The 18,148-nt window shown below is 45.3% G+C and overlaps 1 protein-coding gene across 3 annotated transcripts in view; it reads right to left on the bottom strand.

Moving 5' to 3' along the window:
* CFAP45 (cilia and flagella associated protein 45) overlaps positions 1 to 9,208 on the bottom strand; it is a 29,433-nt gene extending 20,225 nt beyond the window's left edge. The window contains exons 1-2 of one of the 3 annotated variants that reach the window (XM_030936336.1): positions 9,083 to 9,208; positions 1,038 to 1,163 (exon numbers count right to left, since the gene is read on the bottom strand). In XM_030936336.1, coding sequence (XP_030792196.1) covers positions 1,038 to 1,163; positions 9,083 to 9,097 — 141 coding nt within the window. In that variant the 5' untranslated portion in view covers positions 9,098 to 9,208. Of the gene's footprint in view, positions 1 to 1,037; positions 1,290 to 8,263; positions 8,365 to 9,082 lie in introns of those variants that run through there. The other 2 variants (XM_010360781.2, XM_030936335.1) reach the window with 2 other exon arrangements.
* Between the last annotated feature and the right edge of the window lie 8,940 nt (positions 9,209 to 18,148).

The following is an 18,148-nucleotide window of genomic DNA, read 5'->3' as shown; positions in this document are numbered from 1 at the left end:
TCAGCCAATTCCAAATCTCTCTTTGCTTTGACTAGAAAACTCCACATGTACCCACAACAACAGCAACAACAACACAAATGTCTGTAAGTGAAATTGCATTTTGGCCAGGTGGGGTGACTCACACCTGTAATGCCAGCACTTTGGGAGGTCGAGGCAGGCAGATTGCTTGAGCTTAGGAGTTCAAGACCAGCGTGGGGAACATGATGAAAGCCTGTCTTTACAAAAAATACAAAAATTAGCCAGGCGTGGTGGTGGGCACCTGTAGTCCCAACTACTTGGGAGGCTGAGGCAGGAGAATCACTTGAGCCTGGGAAACGGAGGTGGCAGTGAGCCAAGATTGTACCACTGCACTCCAGCCTGGGTGACAGGAGTGAAACCCTGTCTTAAAAAAAAATAAAAAATAAATGCATCTGTTGATCCTTTCTCTTACCAACAGGAAAACTGCTGCAGAGTGAGAGTCTTCTGAATGAGAGTCTTCTCCATGTGTACCAAAATCAGTCAAAGCTCTATTATCTAGCTCTCTTTATCTAGACTAAAGGAGTTGTCAACCTTTTGGTCTAGACAACACTTATAAATAAAGACCTGCTCATTTCCCAAAGCTAAATAATTGTTTTAGTTGAGCAACTGGGAAAGGAGGATGGTTTTGTGTTGTACTCTGATGGTATTATCCTTGGATGGAGGGGGAAGATGTTGCTCTTGCCTGCAAGCTTAGCCCATCAGCCCTCCAGCGGTTCCGTCACGGAGCTCAACTGCAACTATTGCACTCTCTGCAGCTGAGCCTTCCTTTTGACATTACAACAGATTTTAAACACTGTGAAGACATGAGAGACTGGGGTGGAAGAAGCCGGGTGTCCCTGTTGACATAGGCTCCACTAGATCCCAAAGCTCTGCAGCTCAGGTCTCAGAATTCCCCTTTGTCTTCGGTCTGAGAGTTACCTATGAGAGCAAGGTTACTCAGCAGAAGCTTTGCCCTGAGCTACATTTTTGGGCTTCTGCCTGCAGGTGGCATCGACTTGAAAGGACTTGTTGAGGATTACCTTGATATCTCCAAAGAGGCTCTCATCCACCTCAGAGCTCACGGCTTTGGTCCGATAGCGAGCCTTATTCCTTGACCTGTTGGAAGTGGCAGAAGAGGAGCTCAGGATGCCAGCTGTGCTTAGTGGCTGCAGGAAGAGGCAGAAAGTTTGGGTCATCAGTACTGAGTGGCATCCAGACCCTAAGCAGTCAACAATTCACCAGCCCATGCTGGGGGAGTGGGTGGGCATGTGAAAAAGAAACAGTTAGGGAAAGTGGCTGTGTAAACTCTGAACCGTAGGGGACAAAGAGTAACAGATGGAGGGCATCCCCACAGAGCAGGGGGATCCCTGAAAAAGAGAGCTCTGCACAAAGGAGCATTTCTGTAAGACAGTTGATCTCATAGAAGTAGAGAGTAGAATGGTGGTTACTAGAGGCTGAAGAGAGGAAGGGGAGGGGCATGGGGAGAGGTTGATCAATGAGTGCACAGTTACAGTTAGATAGGAGGAATAAGTTCTGGTGCTCTATTGCACAGAAAGGCCACTATAGTTGATAATAATGTACTGTATATCTCAAAAGAGATACACAATATCTAGAGGAGAGGATTTTGAGAAATATAAATGTTATAAGATTAAATGACATGGTAAGATCTAGTATTTGATAGCACAATAGAATGACTAGAGTTAATAATGCATATAATGTATATTACTATATATAAATGTATATTAATATACATGTATACAATAATGTATATTATTTATATTGTATATATATATATATTTTTTTTTTTTTGAGACGGAGTCTCGCTCTGTCACCCAGGCTGGAGTGCAGTGGCCGGATCTCAGCTCACTGCAAGCTCCGCCTCCCGGCTTTACGCCATTCTCCTGCCTCAGCCTCCCGAGTAGCTACAGGGACTACAGGCGCCCGCCACCTCGCCCGGCTAGTTTTTTGTATTTTTTTAGTAGAGACGGGGTTTCACCGTGTTAGCCAGGATGGTCTCGATCTCCTGACCTCGTGATCCGCCCGTCTCGGCCTCCCAAAGTTCTGGGATTACAGGCTTGAGCCACCGCGCCCGGCCTATATTGTATATTTCAAACTAGCTAGAAGAGAGAATTTTGAGTGTTCTCACCGCAAAGAAATGACAAGTGTTTTAGGTAATGGATATGCTAATTACCCTGATTTGATCATTATACAATGTATATACATGTATCAAAACATCACACTGTACCCCATAAATGTGTACTATCATTATGTGTCAATTAAAAACAAAACTGTTTTGTTTTTTTGTGGTTTTTTAAAAAGCAATTCTATAGTCCTCGAAGCTGAAGGCCAAGTCGGCCACATAGTATGGAAGTAAAGATAAAAGAAGCGGGAATGGCAGGAGGAGAGAAGCAACAGTTTCTCATTATCAGACTAGTACCAGTTTCCCAAGAGGACAACCTCTCGTGGGGCAATTTGGACTTGCCTCCCCAGACATGCGCAGTGTCCCCTTTGCCTCCAATCTTTTCAGCTTGTGCTTCAAGTCTTCCTCACAAATGATACCACTGTTTGACCTCCTTCGTATCTCCACAGTCTTACAAGGTTATGGTGGGAGCACAGGATATAAAGGATGGAAAAGCGCCTCACCCACTGCTTGGCATGTGGCTGATGCCCAATAAACTTGAGGCAGTGGTGAATGATAAACGATTACTAGCTACAATCAAGCAAACCAGTTCATAATATCCACTATTTGGCTGTTTCTCTCCCAAGACCCTTTTAGTGTGCCTCAGTCATTTTTTAGCCCCCTACTAACTTCCTATTTTGGCAAATTCCCCATCTAATGAGTTGTGGGAGATAGTGCTCATCTCCAACTACAGAAGCTGAAAACATCAAATATTCACCTTCTCAGCCTGGCCAAGGAACCTAGGCTTACCCAATGAGATGGCCCTGGACTGACAATGACTAGGGAACTAGTGAACCAAAAGTCAGAACAAGGAAAACCTTTCTGACCCAAACAGAACTGGCAGTCAGACCCAGTGTCTGGTCTGATATCAATACTGATAACGATACCAGCAGCAGCACCCTATGTACAGAGTTGGCAGTTTGGGGGGTACAACAGTGCATCAGGGTCCTTGCCAGACCAGTTCTAGGTTTTGATTGTGGTCTTGATTCCAGCTGCAGAACCTTCCTTTGTTCCTATTTTTGAGCTTTCCAAAATCCTCTTAACACATTCTCTTTTACTTAAATTGGAATTCTGGTTCTGTCGCTTGTAACTAAGAATCTGATTAACACAACCTCCATTCCCAAAGGACAGGCAGCTTCAGCTCAGTCCCAAGAGTAGACATCTATCTTTAAAAGGTAGTATCTACAAAGACTACTGGATGACTCCAGGCTTATGATAAAGCTGACTCAAACCTCACTTTGGAGGAGCCCATATGCCCCACATCTCTCTAAACTGGGTTACCTTGAAGGAATGGGCCTCAGTCTCCCCAAGACTGGGAATCAGCAGCTGTCAAGGGAACAGGGTAGACAGGGAAATACACCATGCATTCCAGGTCACTAAGCCCTGGACAGTGTTCTGAAAGCTCTCTCTGATCTGTCATTACCAACCAGACACCCCAGTGCCTGTTACACCTGTATCAGGTTTTCACACTCAATTGGACAATTATTTTCCAGCTGTCTCTGTGCTGTACATTGAACACTGCTATATGTGCATTTCCCTCACTGCCTGGCACAGCCAGCAAAAGGCTTACATAGGAAGTCTCCCTCTACAGCCTCAGCCAGCCCCAATACAGTAGAGCAAAGAAGCTTGGATTTATTAAAAGGTAAAAATAGTAGCCCCAAGGATGCCTAATAACAGCCTCTGAAGGGTTATTATATGGTAGGTGGTGAGCTACGGCTCCCCTTTCCACCAAAAATAGAATAAGAGGAAATGAATAGAAACTTCAGTAGGTGGGATTGAGGCTAAGCATTTGGAATAACTGGAAAAGGTGGAAGGCTTTGGATCATGAGTTTTGTATGTAATTAAGGGAAAAGGCGCAGTGCCTGGCACATACTAGGAACAATATAGCAACGTGCATTTGATGAAGAAAGATGACCTCTCAAGGACAGGACTGCAGACCAGATTGAGATGGATACTTTTCTGGAATACGTCTGCCTGACTCCAAGTCACTCCACCATTCCATATTTTCCAGATCACATATGTGGTCTCCACTGTGGATAATAACGTATGTGAAAGGGCTTTGGAATACAGATGGAAAGTATTATTGTTTTCCATTTGTTTTCCTGTCTCTTTTCAAGGACTCCAACAGGTTTTCCCTTGTGCTGAAGTGTCCAACAGACTGCAGGTTCCTCCAGGGCTGAGCCTGCATCTCCTGTTTCCTATGCCCTTGGTACCCATGTCAAGAGGAAGTCACAGCAAGGACTGCCTGAGCCAGAATAGAGGAAGAAAAACAGATGACCACAGAAAAGTGGCCACTGAGCAGGACAGTGGGAAGCTCTGAACTCTAGGGTTGGGTGGTTGAGAAAAACCTCATTTGGAAAATGCTGACTTTGAAGCCACAGCCTTACACCAGGGTTCGAATAAACAGTTTTGCCAAGGGTAACAAGGATTACAAAGGTCACTGTGTAAACATACTAGAAAAACATGAAGAACCAAGCATAAATGTAAAGTTGGATCCCTCTGGGCCAGAGGCAATAGTGAAGAAGTTATTTTAGGAGGTGACGGGCTGGTTTTCTTCTTTGCATGACTAAATAAATATTGCCAAGAAGCTGAACTATGCATAAGGAGAAGCATATCCAGTCCTGCTTATGGGGAGACAGCTCTTGAAGGGAAGGCAGCTGAGAAGGCAGGGGGTCTGGGGAAAATGAGGACTGGGGACAGATAAAGGTGCCAGCCCTGCTTTGATATTTTCGTCTTGGTGACTCAGCTGACTCCCCCTCTCTTCATAAGCCTTCCAACTCCTGGAGCACAAGAATTCAGCCACAGCTAGGAGCTCTATGAGAGACTCTGATGCAGAAAGATTTGCTGATCAAACAAATAATGATTTTGATTTACAGTCATTGATATAGGATGATCTCCATAACATGTTAAGTTGTAAAGGAAACAGACTGTAAGAAACACATAAGTCTGGGTGCCATGGCTCATGCCTGTAATCTCAGCATTTGGGGAAGCCAAGGCGGGTGGATCGAATGAACTCAGGAGTTCAAGACCAGCCTGGGCAACATGGCAAACCCCACCTCTATAAAAAGTATGAAAATTAGCCAGGCGTGGTGGCGTATACCTATAGTCCCAGCTACTTGGGAGGCTGAGGCGGAAGGATCGCTTGATCCCAGGAGGCAGAGGTTGCAGTGAGCCAAGGTTGAGCCACTGCACTCCAGCCTGGAGAGCAAGACGTTGTCTCAAAAAAATAATATTAATAAAGAAAGAAAAAGAAATATAAGTATTCTTGGCCGGGCATGGTGGCTCATGCCTGTAATCCCAGTACTTTGGGAGGCCAAGGTGGGTGGATCACCTGAAGTCAGGAGTTCAAGACCAGCCTGTCCAACATGGTGAAACCCCCGTCTCTACAAAAAAATACAAAAATTATCCAGGCATAGTGGCCCGTGCCTGTAATCCCAGCTACTCGGGAGGCTGAAATCCCAGCTACTTGGGAGGCTGAGGCAGGAGAATCGCTTGAACCCGGGAGGCAGAGGTTGCAGTGAGCCAAGATCGCGCCACTGCCCTCCAGCCTAGTCGACTCCATCTCAAAAAGAAAAACAAATGTAGAAGTATTCTTGTAAAGATGTTTAATGGCAGGTATGTGCCCAGAATGTATTACTGAAAGCATGTTCAAAAAAATGTTTAACAGTGTGTCAGGTAAGCTTTACCATCTTAAGATGTTTCTTTATTGAATAATTTCCTGCAATGAGTAGACAGCTATTTTTATGACCAGAAAAAAAAAAAAAAAAAACTTTTTTTTATTTGAAAACAAAGCATAGCAATGGGCCTGGTGCTCCAACTCTGAAAGCAAGAGAGTACAACCCTTAAAAAAAAGCAAAAAAACAAACAAACCAAAAAAACATAGCATTATATATTCTGTGATCCAGGATGTTTCACTCAAATCCAGCAAGACAAAGCTGGAATGGGGCTAGAATAGGTCAGTGTGGAGTTTCCCTGATGTAACTTCAACACCCATCAACTGAACGGGTTGACATGTTCAGGAAAGATATGTCTTTTCCTAGATGTCTTACCCATTCTGATCTAGTTCTTTTTTTGCACAGAGTCACCGCAGGCTGGCAAATTCAGGCTTCAAACTCTTGGTCTGGTTCTACTTCCCTTTCTGAAGACTTTGGTTACCAAGTAAGGGAGATTCCCATGAACCAGACCCCTTGCCTTTTACTCTGAGTGATCCACACAATTATCCTCTTTCTTCAAGTGGGACCAAGCTGGCCATCTGTAGGATGCCACCAGAAGATAACATCCCAGTCAGTACTGAGGTCCCCATCTCTCCTTCTGGAGGATTTTTTTTTTTTTTTTTCTTTTTTTTTTTTTTTGAGACAGAGTCTGGCTCTGTCGCCCAAGCTGGAGTGCGGTGGCCGGATCTCAGCTCACTGCAAGCTCCGCCTCCCGGGTTTACGCCATTCTCCTGCCTCAGCCTCCCAAGTAGCTGGGACTACAGGCACCCGCCTCGTCGCCCGGCTAGTTTTTTGTATTCTTTAGTAGAGACGGGGTTTCACCGTATTAGCCAGGGTGGTCTCGATCTCCTGACCTTGTGATCCGCCCGTCTCGGCCTCCCAAAGTGCTGGGATTACAGGCTTGAGCCACCGCGCCCGGCCTCCTTCTGGAGGATTTTAATCATTATTTTTATAAGAGTTCTGGAAGTCTGCCTAATTGTGAGCCTCACCACCCCTACTATCTCTTCTCAAGCCTTTAAATACTCTCCAAACCTATTGAGTAGCACCATATGTACACAAACACACACACCTGGCCTACCAGAGATCACTAACTTAGACCCACTACTTCTCAAAGGTGTCCATATGCCCAGTCCTGTCCCAGGAATTTCAAAGGGGCTCAGTCAGTGAGTCAAACCCCTGCCCTGAGTGGCTCCTGGATGGGGAATCCCCGATCTGGGTGCTCTGAAGGCCACCAGTCTTGCCCAGGTGCAACTTATGACCTATGAGAGCTTGGAAATAGGAAATTTTTAAAAGAGGACAAAAGGGGAACTAACATTTACCATATGACCTTAGACACCAGGCATGACAGTAGGTGCTCACATACATACATACGCTACTGGGTTTGTAAGGTGCTGAGAGAAGATGGGACACTGAATCAAATAGAATACATAAGTGAAAAGGGATCCCCCCACCCCAAATACAACACTGCAGGGAGTCCTCGAAAGTCAGGAACTGTTCTTTGTTGAAGGCTTATTTAATAATTAACAAAACTCTTCTGAAGTCCACTGAGCCCCAGAAAAGCAATGCAACCTCTGGGCCTGAAGTTTGTCCACAAGTATACCCAAGTAGCAGCTACCTTTGCCACCTGTTGTGCCCCCAGACATTCTAGGTCAGTTCCAATAACCCAAGACTCCAACACTTATCCTCTGCCCTTCCGCTCCCCTCTGGGACCAACACACTCAAGCCCAGGCATCTCCTTCATGGTTCCTCCTAGGCCGTGTTGGCCTTCTCAACCTTCAGGATCCTGACAGTCTTCCCCATTCCAGTGAAACCCAGGCTGACAGGCCTGTGCCAGTCTCTCTTCTGGGCCTTGCAAACCTGAGACCCTCCTCACTCACCCATTTATTCATTCATTCATTCATTCATTCATTCACTGACAAATATTTATTGACTATCTGCTGAGGGACATGAAGCCCTGCTAACAGGAGAAAAACCTGAGGCTCAGGCACAGTCACCTTGCTAGTTAGTGGCAAAACAGGTACCACGACCCATTATCTGGCCTCCTCACCAGTGTTTTTTCCCACACCACATCCACAATCTTTAGTCCACTGAGGCTCCAGTCTGATGGCATCGGGGAGAGGGTTGGGACATCCCTTTCTCTCCAACTGCTCCGCTCAGCGTGCTCCACATTTCCAGTCACTATCGACGCTATCCCTAGTTCCCCTTCTGACCCCACCTCATGATCTCCCTTGCTTCTTCTAGAGGTGTTCTCCTTACTCCTGGGCCTTCCCGACCCTTAGACCCAACTCTGCCCTCCCCTAGGCCCCCACTTTCCCCACTCAGAGCCCCCACACAATTCAGGACACAAGAGGCCCCATCTGAGGTTCTCCCTCACCATGTCCTCAGCCACACGCCCTGACTCCGGACCTCTGTCGCCGCCCGGGTGCCTCCAAGGCCCTGGTGTTGACGCGTTACCGTGGCAACCACTAGCCCGCGTTCTTCGGCTCAGGCCCCGCCCCCGGCCCCGCCCCCTCCCACCTCCAGTGGGCAGTTGCCTTGTGCTGGTGGCGTAGGGAACAGGAGCCGGTCGCTCCAACCGTTGCAGCCCCGCGTTGCAGCCCCGCGCTCTAGCCCAACCGCGGTTCTGAAGGATTGAGCCGCCCTGGCGTGCCCTGCTCTGCACTTTGGCTTTGGCCAAACTTTTAGGTCAGAACCCGAACTTAAAGAGCTTACCATGGGCCGAGGGAGTTCTAACTGTCAGCGGCCCGAAGAGCCTGGGCCAGGGTCACAGTTTTCCCCAGGGACTTCGCCTAGGTTACTATGATTACCCTTGCCCCACTGCCCAGGAGGCGCCAAGCCAACCCCGGATGAGTGTAATCTGCAGAGAAGCCAGCAGGATCAGACCAAACTAGTTTCACAGCAGAAGAGAGTCTGGTCGGGTCAAGAAAGAACTTCCAGCCCTGAGGATGTCTCTGCAGTGTCAGAAGCAGTTTCTTAAATTGCGGGCCTCAAATCTCCGGCTAAGAATCACCTGGAGAGTTTATTAAAAATGGAGGCCCTACATTAGAAAAAGTCGAAAGCTAAGGAACTGACCTTGGGGTACTACTTCCTAGCTGGTATGTACAGTTCTAAAAAGTACATAGGGGTTTTGTCATTTTTCCAATTTAGTTTGGCCTCTCTACCTCCCAATTTGCAGGGCCAGCATTGAACTCACCTCGGTAGGCTGCATGCTCCAAGCCTCACAAAGCTGTCCCACCAGACCAAGGACATTTGTCTTCCTCCGGTGCTGATTAGCTAAGCTCTTGGTGTGACTCTGTGAGTCTCTGAGCTGCTTTCTCAAACCTCTCTCCAAACCCTCACAGCCAGTCTTTCTGAAGCTCTTACTCCAACTTGGATACTGAAGGCTGTTCACAAGCCCCAGGGGAATGGAAGAAGGGAGACAAGGTCACTTCTTGCTGCTTTTAAAAGGACTTTCTCCAACAGGCTTCACATTCCTTCCCTAGATTTCCCAGTCTTTATCTCCTTTGGGATCAAGAGTACGAAATTGTGTCCCCTTCGCAGAGTCCCACCAAGTGTTGAAGGCTTAATCAGAGGGAGAAGGGAAGGCCTGAAGAGAAGGAGCACAGTCCTTGGGAGGCTTGGGACTGAGAGAAGGGGTTGTTCTGTTCCTGGGAACCTTCCTTACTAAGCCTTGACATTAGAACCCCCTTCCCTGCAGCTCAGAAAGAAGGAAAAACAAGTAACCGGCCCACTGTGGACAAGATGCTTCCTGTATTCTTTTCACCCCAATCTCCCAGGCACATCTGCATGATGTAGTTACTATCACTGTAACCAAAGAGGAAACTGAGGCCAAGAAAAATAATTGTCCAAACTGAAAGTCTGTATCTTAGCCCAGGGTGACTGTCTGAAGATGCAAAGTTGAGGCAGAAAGGGCTGGGCACGGTGGCTCATGCCCGTAATCCCAGCACTTTGGGAGGCCGAGGTGGGCAGATCACCAGGTAGGAGTTCGAGACCAGCCTGGCCAACATAGTGAAACCCCGTCTCTACTAAAAATATAAAAAATTAGCCAGTGGTGGTGGCAGGCACCTGTAATCCCAGCTACTCAGGAGGCTGAGGCAGAAGAATGGCTTGAACCCGGGAGGGTAAGATTGCAGTGAGCCAAGATCACTCCAGCCCAGGCGACAATGCAAAACTCTGTCTCAAGGAAAAACAAAAAAAGGTTGAGGCAGGAAGGAGGGAATGACAGAGTGCAGTGTAAGGGACTTGCCTCCCAGCAGGCAAGTACACGCCTATAATCCCAATACTTTGGGAGGCTAAGGCAGAAAGATTGCTCGCATCCAGGAGTTTGAGAACACCCTGGGCAACATAGGGAGATCCCATCACTACAAAAACTCAAAAATTAGCCAGGCATAGTGGTACATGCCGGTGGTCCCAGCTACTTGGGAGGCTGTACTAGGAGGGTCACTTGAGCCTGGGAGGTTGAGGCTGCTCTGAGCCGTGATCATGCCAATGCACCCAGCCTGGGTGACAGAGTGAGACTCTGTCTTGAAAAATAAAGTAAATAAAATACAATAAAAATTTATCTCAAAGCTAACAATGCTTAAGCTTCAGGCCTCTCATTTACGTAAGCACATGTCAAGGCTCAGAGAAGAACCCTTGGCAATGTGTCTACAGGCATACCTTGGAGATATTGCAGATCAGGCTTCAGAGCACTGCAATCAAACTAATATCACGATACAGTGTGAGCAACACAAATTATTTGGTTTCCCAGTGCATATGAAAGTTACATTTGCACTATACTGTAGTCTATCAGGTGTGCAATAGCATTATGTCTAAAAAAAAGTGCAGACTTTAATTTAAATATACTTCATTGCTAAAAAGTGCTAACAATCATCTGAGCTTTCAGCGACAGTCATCATCTTTTTGTTGGTGGAGGGTCTTGCCTCGTGTTAATGGCTGCTAACTGATGAGGGTAGCACTTGCTGAAGGCAGAGGTGGCTGCAGTAATTTCTTACAATAAGACAACAGTGAAGTTTGCCGCACCAGCTGGCTCTTCGTTTCTTTTCTTTTTTTTCAAATGGAGTTTCACTCTTGTTGCCCTACTGAAGTGCAATGACGCGATCTCAGCTCACTGCAACCTCTGCCTCCCGGGTTCAAGATATTCTTCTGCCTCAGCCTCCAGAGTAGCTGGGATTACATGCACCACCACACCCAGTTAATTTTGTGTTTGTTTGTTTGCTTGTTTGCTTTTAAGACAGAGGTTTGCTCTTGTTGCCAAGGCTGGAGTGCAATGGTGCGATCTCCGCTCACCGCAACCTCCACCTCCCGGCTTCAAGCGATTTTCCTGCCTAGGCCTCCCGAGTAACTGGGATTAGAGGCACGCAGCACCACACCCAGCTAATTTTGTATTTTTAGTAGAGACAGGGTTTCTCCATGTTGGTCAGGCTGGTCTCAAACTCCCGACCTCAGGTGATCCGCCCGCCTCGGCTTCCCAGAGTGTTGGGATTATAAGCGTGAGCCACTGCGCCCAGCTGACTCTTTCTTGAAAGATTTCTCTGTAGGATGTCATGCTGTTTCATAGCATTTTACCCACAGTAGAACTTCTTTCAAACTTGGCATCAATCTTCTCAAGCCCTGCAGCTGCTGTATCATCTAAGTTTATGGAATAGTCTAAATTCTTTTTTTGTCATTTAAATAATGATTACAGTGTCTTCACCATGAGTAAACTCTTTTCTGTTTGTTTGTTTGTTTGTTTGTTGTTTTAAAGCTCTATCGTCAATGGAATAGGAGTAGATTCTACCCCCTAAGAAACAACTCCTCACCATTCCAGTTTCATCACGAGATTGCAGCAATTTGGTCACATCTTCAGGTTCCATTTCTGATTCTAGCTCTCTTGCTATTTCCACCATGTCTAGTATTACTTCTTGCACTGAAGTCCTGAACCCCTCAAAGACATCCATGAGAGTTGGAATCACCTTCCTCCAAACTCCTGTTAATCTCAATGTTTTGATCTTTTCTCATGAATCATAAATGTTCTTAATGGCATCTAGAATAGCGAATCTTTTTCAGAAGGTTTTCATTTTACTTTGCCCAGATGCATCAGAAAAAAATCATTATCTATGGTAGTTATAGCCTTACAAAATGTATTTCTTAAATAATAAGACTTGAAACTGGAAATTACATCTTGATCCATAGGCTACAAAATGGATATTGTGTTAGCAGAAATGAAAACAATATTGCTCTTCTACTACATCTCCATCAGAGTCCTTGGGTGACTAGATGTATTGTCAATGAGCAGTAATATTCTGAAAGGAATCTTTTTTTCTGGGCAGTAGGTCTCAATAGTGGGCTTAAAATATTCAGTAAACCACGTTGTAAACAAATGTGCTGTCATCCCGGCTTTGTCGGTCCATTGATAGAGCACAGGCAGAGCCAATTTAGTATAATTCTGAAGGGCCTTAGAATTTTCGGAATGATAAGTAAGCATTGCTCTCAACTTAAAGAAACCAGCTGGCTGGGTGTGGTGGCTCACGCCTGTAATCCCAACACTTTGGGAGGCTGAGGTGGGCAGATCATTTGAAGTCAGGACTTTGAGACCAGCCTGGCCAACATGGTAAAACCCTATCTCTACTAAAAATGCAAAAAAAAAAAAAAAAAAAAGATCTGGGCATGGTGACATGTGCCTGTAATCCCAGCTACTCGAGGCACGAGAATCACTTGAACCCAGGAGGCGGAAGTTGCAGTGAGCTGAGATTGTGCCGCTGCACTCCAGCCTGTGTGACAGAGTGAGACCCTATCTCAAAAAAAAAATAAAAATAAAAAAATAAAGGAACCAACTGTGTTAACCCCTAGCAAGAACGTCAGCCATCCCTTTGAAGTTTTGAAGCATTGACTTCTCTCTAGTCATGAAAGTCTTAGATGGTATCTTCTTCCGTAGAAGGCTGTTTCATCTACATTCAAAATCTGTAAGTGTAGCCACCTTCATCAATTGTCTTAGCCAGATCTTCTGGATAACTTGCTTCATGTTCTGCATCAGCACTTGCTGCTTCACCTTACACTTTTATGTTATGGAGATAACCTCTTTTCTTAAACCTCATGAACCAACCTCGGCTAGCTTCAAACTTCTTTTCTTCCTCACCTCTCTCACCCTTCATAGAACTGAAGAGAGTTAGGGCCTTGCTCTTGACTAGGTGAACTTCTTTTTTCTTTTTTTTTCTTTTTTTTTTTTTTTTTTTGAGACAGAGTCTTGCTGTGTTGCCCAGGCTGGAATGCAGTGGTGCAATCTCAGCTCACTGTAAGCTCCGCCTCCCAGGTTCATACCATTCTCCTGCCTCAGCCTCCTGAATAGTGGGACTACAGGCGCCTGCCACTGCGCCTGGCTAATTTTTTTGTATTTTTAGTAGAGACGGGGTTTCACCGTGTTAGCCAGGATGGTCTCAATCTCCTGACCTCGTGATCCACCTGCCTCAGCCTCCCAAAGTGCTGGGATTACAGGCTTGAGTCAGCGTGCCCAGCCCAACTAGGTGGACTTAAGGGAGTGTTGTGGCTGGTCTGGTCTTTTATCCAGAGCACTAAAACTGTTTCCACATCAGGAATAAGGCTGTTTCTTTTGCTTGTCATTCATGTGTTCACTGGAATAGCACTTTTAATTTCCTTCAAGAACATTTCTTTTGTATTTGCAACTTGGCTAAGTGGCACAAGAGGCCTAGCTTTCAGATTATCTTGGCTTTTGATGTGCCTTCCTTGCTGAGCTTAATCATTTCCAGCTTTTGATTTTTTTTTTTTTCCAGAGAGAGATGGGATCTTGCTACATAGCCCAGGTTGGACTCCGACTCCTGGGCTCAAGCCATCCTCCTGCCTCAGCTCTTGAGGAGCTGGTACTATAGGCGTGCCTCCTCACCTGGATCAGCCTTGGATTTAAAGTGAGAGACAGCAACTCTTCCTTTCATTTAAATGCCTAGAGGCCATTGTAGGGTTTTTAACTAGCCTCATTTCAATATTGTTGTGTCTAATACACACATTTATTGATTCAGCTTGGCGTTTTATACAGGTGCTGTTTGGGGTACCCCAGAACAATTACAATAGTAGTATCAAAAATCACTGACCACAGATCACCATAATAGATATAATAATAATGAAAAAGTTTGGAATATTGCAAGAATTACCAAAATGTGACACAGAGACATGAAGTGAGCACATGCTGTTGGAAAAATGGTGCCAGTAGACTTGCTCAAACAATGTTGTCACAAACTTTTATTTCGTAAAAACCACAATATCTGTGAAGCGTAATAAAGCACAGTGCTATAAGATGAGATCTGCCTATCATTCAATAACAGGAATACGCAGGCCAGGCACAGTGGCTCACGCCTGTAATCCTAGCACTTTGAGAAGCTGAGGTGGGGGGACGGCTTGAGCACAGAAGCGCAAGAACAGCCTGGGCAACATAGCGAGATTCCATCTCTATTTTTTCTTTTACTTTTTTTTTTCTTTATATTATTAGATGAAATTGAAGCCTATCCACCCCATTTAAAAAAAAAAAAAATTGAGGACAGGAGGCTGAGGCAGGAGAATTGCGTGAACCTGGGAGGCAAAGCTTGCGGGGAGCGGCAATCACACCACTGCACTCCAGCCTGGGCGAGAGAGTGAGACTCCATCTCAAAAAAAAAAAAAAAAAAAAAAAAAGGTAGACAAATTTTTAATAGAATAAATAGGCATTTGGATTATTTGTAATCCAATAAGAAAAAGGAAATTCCATGAATACATTGAAAAAATACTAAATATCTTGTTGATTTGACATAAAACATTGACATTGGTGGAGATGTGTAAAATTCACATTAGTACACTAAAATGAGGACCTATCACAAACTGGTTAATGAGTGCCACCAATTTCAAAGAACATTTAGGAGCCGGGCATGGTGGTGCATGACTATAGTCCCAGCTACTTGTGGGCTGAGGCAGAAGGATCCCTTGAACCCAGGAGGTCGAGGCTGCAGTGAGCCGAGATCATGCCACTGCACTCAAGCTTGGGTGACAAAGTGTGACCCTATATCAAAAAAAAAAAAAAAAGAACACTTAGGATTAATTACTGAACAATGGCCTGAAATCACACAACTCATATAAAAAAATTTAATACAAATTTTCCCAAATTGACAGCTATCATAAAAATTGACATGATTTTAAAAAAAACTGGGAAGTGAAACATTCTAATCTGTAACAGAAGTGTTGATCAATCCATGCCTGTGATATTTATCATTTATCTATCAGTCATCTAAATATATAATTTTTTTTATCCATCATTCCTGGCTCATAACTCCCATAGATAGTCTTTTGTTATGATGTTGGGGTGCTCTAGGCCTCAGAAACAGGCCTCAGGAAACAGAATCTCTCTCTCTTTGATCTTCTTCTGCTCTCCTTTCATCTGCCCAAGGTACCACTCTAATCTGGTTGTGGGCCACAAGACCCTCATTCCAGAGAGTCCTGCCCCATACCTAAATGAAGGAATGCTACACAGAAAGGCCAGGAGAAATCTGAACAGACAGGTCCTGCCAGGTTTTCCCCAGTCAGTCTGTTAGTATTAGATTAATTCCTTTGTTCCAATCGCATTTCTACACAATGTCCATGCTTCAGTCATGCCTATCCAATGAAGTCTCCATAAAAGGCCCAAGAGGATAGGGTTCAGGAGCTTCCAGATGGCTGAACACCTGGAGGTTCAGGTGTTCAGCTGAACCTGAACACCTGGTTGGAGGCGGGTGGAGAGGGCATGAAAACTTCACACTCCTTCCTCCATATCTCACCCTACACATCTCTTTATCTGTATCCTTCACAATATCCTTTATATTAAACTAGTGAACGTAAATGTCGCCCTGAGTTCTCTGAGCTGCTCAAGCAAATGAATTGAACCCAAAGAGGGGGTTGTGGGAACCCCAACTTGAAGCTGGTCAGTCAGAAGTTCCGGATACCCAGATTTGTGACTGCTGTCTGAAGCAAGGAGCAGTTTTGGAGGCTGAGTCCCCAACCTTTGGGATCTGACACTATCTCCAGGTAGATAGCAGGAATTGCATTCGAGCTGGTATCTGCTGCAGAATCAACTGCTTGTTTGTTGGTGGGGAGAAAATCCCCACATTTGATCACAGAAGTCTTCTGTCTGCCTTGATTGTTGTTGTTGAGTGAGAAAATAAGGAAAAGCACTTTGAGTGTTTTTCCCACACTCACAATGCCAGAGAAAAGACTGAACTGTCTTTCTATTCTCTCTGTAGGAAATAATATAACATTGTTGTCATATGAAGAGACAAAGTATATGCAGGCAAAAATGTAAGGATAAAACTACTGTATTTTAGAGTTGCTTCAAGCAGTTAATTCATACAAATCCTGTGTTACTTTTCTAAATCTTATGATGTTTATAGTATTTGCCAGGTTTTTTAAAATTTGTAATTTGTTGTGAATTTATTATTCAAAACAAATGTTTACTTCTGTAATTAATCTTAATAATTTTGTGTTGTTTTTCACAAATGGAGCTTTCGAAATTGTATAAGCTTCATACCTGACAAAACCAAGGTCCACCCTGATAAGCGGGGAGGCAACCTTCCCCTTCTCAGGAAAACTTGGCTCAAAACTGCAGCCATATCTGGTGCTGCTGGGGGTGGGGAGCAGGGGTGTCCTTACTCTCACCTCCCAACCTAGGCCAAGCTCCACTCACTCTTCTCCTCGTTGTTTTCCAGCTTTTCTTTCTCCCATCTACTTGTGCATCTTTAGAGTCCCTTTCCTTCCCCCGAGCTCACATTTCACTCTCCTCCTAGTTCTCAATCCCATTTTCAACCCGTTCTCGCTGCCCAGAAAGCCAAGGACTGAGAACAATGGGGAAAGTTTAGAGGCTAAAGATGCCTGAGAAAGAGGGCAGGTCCAGATTCTCTGCCCAACCCTAACCCCATGTCAGGCTCCCTGACCCTTCCTACTCCCAGAGAAGTCTCAGAATAAAGCCTGATTTTCAGCCAGGGGCCAGGATCTCGGAGCCAAGAGAGGAACTGGGTGCAGAGGAGCCAGGAGCAGAGCCCAGCAATCTTGAGCTAGACTTGGTCCTGGCACCTCTATCTTATGGCCACTGGAACTGGGTGCTGGTCACCCACTGGCCCTGAGGTGCTCCCCGCACAGCGGAGGTAGGAGGGATAGGAATTTTGGCCCTCTGATGAATAAGCATATTTAAATGAGAGGAGTCTGGGAGACAAGGTCCAACATGGCCATTTGGTTACAATGAAAAGACTAGCCTCTTACTCTAGCATGCCTCCTGTCTAAGAACAATGAGAAAGGAGACTGGTTCCGTGATTCTTGCTCTGTCCTTCCTGTCCCCTTCTCTCCCCTCCTGTCCCCTGCCTTCTCCTCCTCTCTTCCCTGTCCCCTTTCTCTGAACCGCATTTAGGAAACTGCACCTCCCAGTGCAGGGATCAGAGATGCTGAAGCTGGATGTGAAAGAAGAAGGTGAAGAAACTGGGATGCGGATAGCAGGACCATAGATTTGGAATGAGACATGGGGTTTCCACATTCCTGTAGAAGTGTCTTTGTAAGTGCACACAGCTTGTGTTAATGATGGTCTATTTCTCTCATATTTCCTCTGAACTCCTTTGCTAATTACTGGGAATTCTCCAGGATAGGGGAGCCCCTTCCTTTGGAACTGTCCGCATTGCCCTATATAGCCTCTGCTCCCATTTTAGGGGTGCCCACCTCCCCAAAAAGGAATTCTGCAATGTCCATTCAGTCCTCAGTACAGCATCATTTCTTCTAGGCCTGGTTCCTAGTCAATAATGCCATCTAGGATATCCTAGAAGAAGTCTCCCTGATTTGTGTTCCCCGGGGGAGCAAAGTGAAGAAGAGAAGTGGTGACTAACTTTGGAAACAGATTAGCAGGTTTTCAACCCTGGCTCAGCCACTTAAAGCTGAGAGACCTTGGGTAACTTGCTGAACCACCTGGGTCTTGTTTCCTTATCTGTGAGATAGGGTAATAGCCCCAAAAAGAGATACCATGAAGATAAGACCATTCTGGATAAATCAATCTGCACAGTGTCTGGCTGTTTTCTTTGCAATTCTTTCCCCCAGAGCATGGGAATATGGTGGGGCAGGGGGGTTGGGGAGTATTTGTTCTTAATGTAATATAAACACCATCAGGAATCAGATCATAAATCCTCCAAGGTGCACAGAGGCCTGAGAGGCTATTTCACTATTTTCATTATTCTCCTTCTTCCTGGAACACTTGAATTCTCAAAACTGCTTCAAAGTATGGCTTAAAACA

Source organism: Rhinopithecus roxellana, chromosome 8 (assembly GCF_007565055.1).
Source record: "Rhinopithecus roxellana isolate Shanxi Qingling chromosome 8, ASM756505v1, whole genome shotgun sequence".
In the NCBI taxonomy this organism is placed as follows: Eukaryota; Metazoa; Chordata; class Mammalia; order Primates; family Cercopithecidae; genus Rhinopithecus; species Rhinopithecus roxellana.
This window is presented reverse-complemented; position numbering and strand designations above follow the sequence as displayed.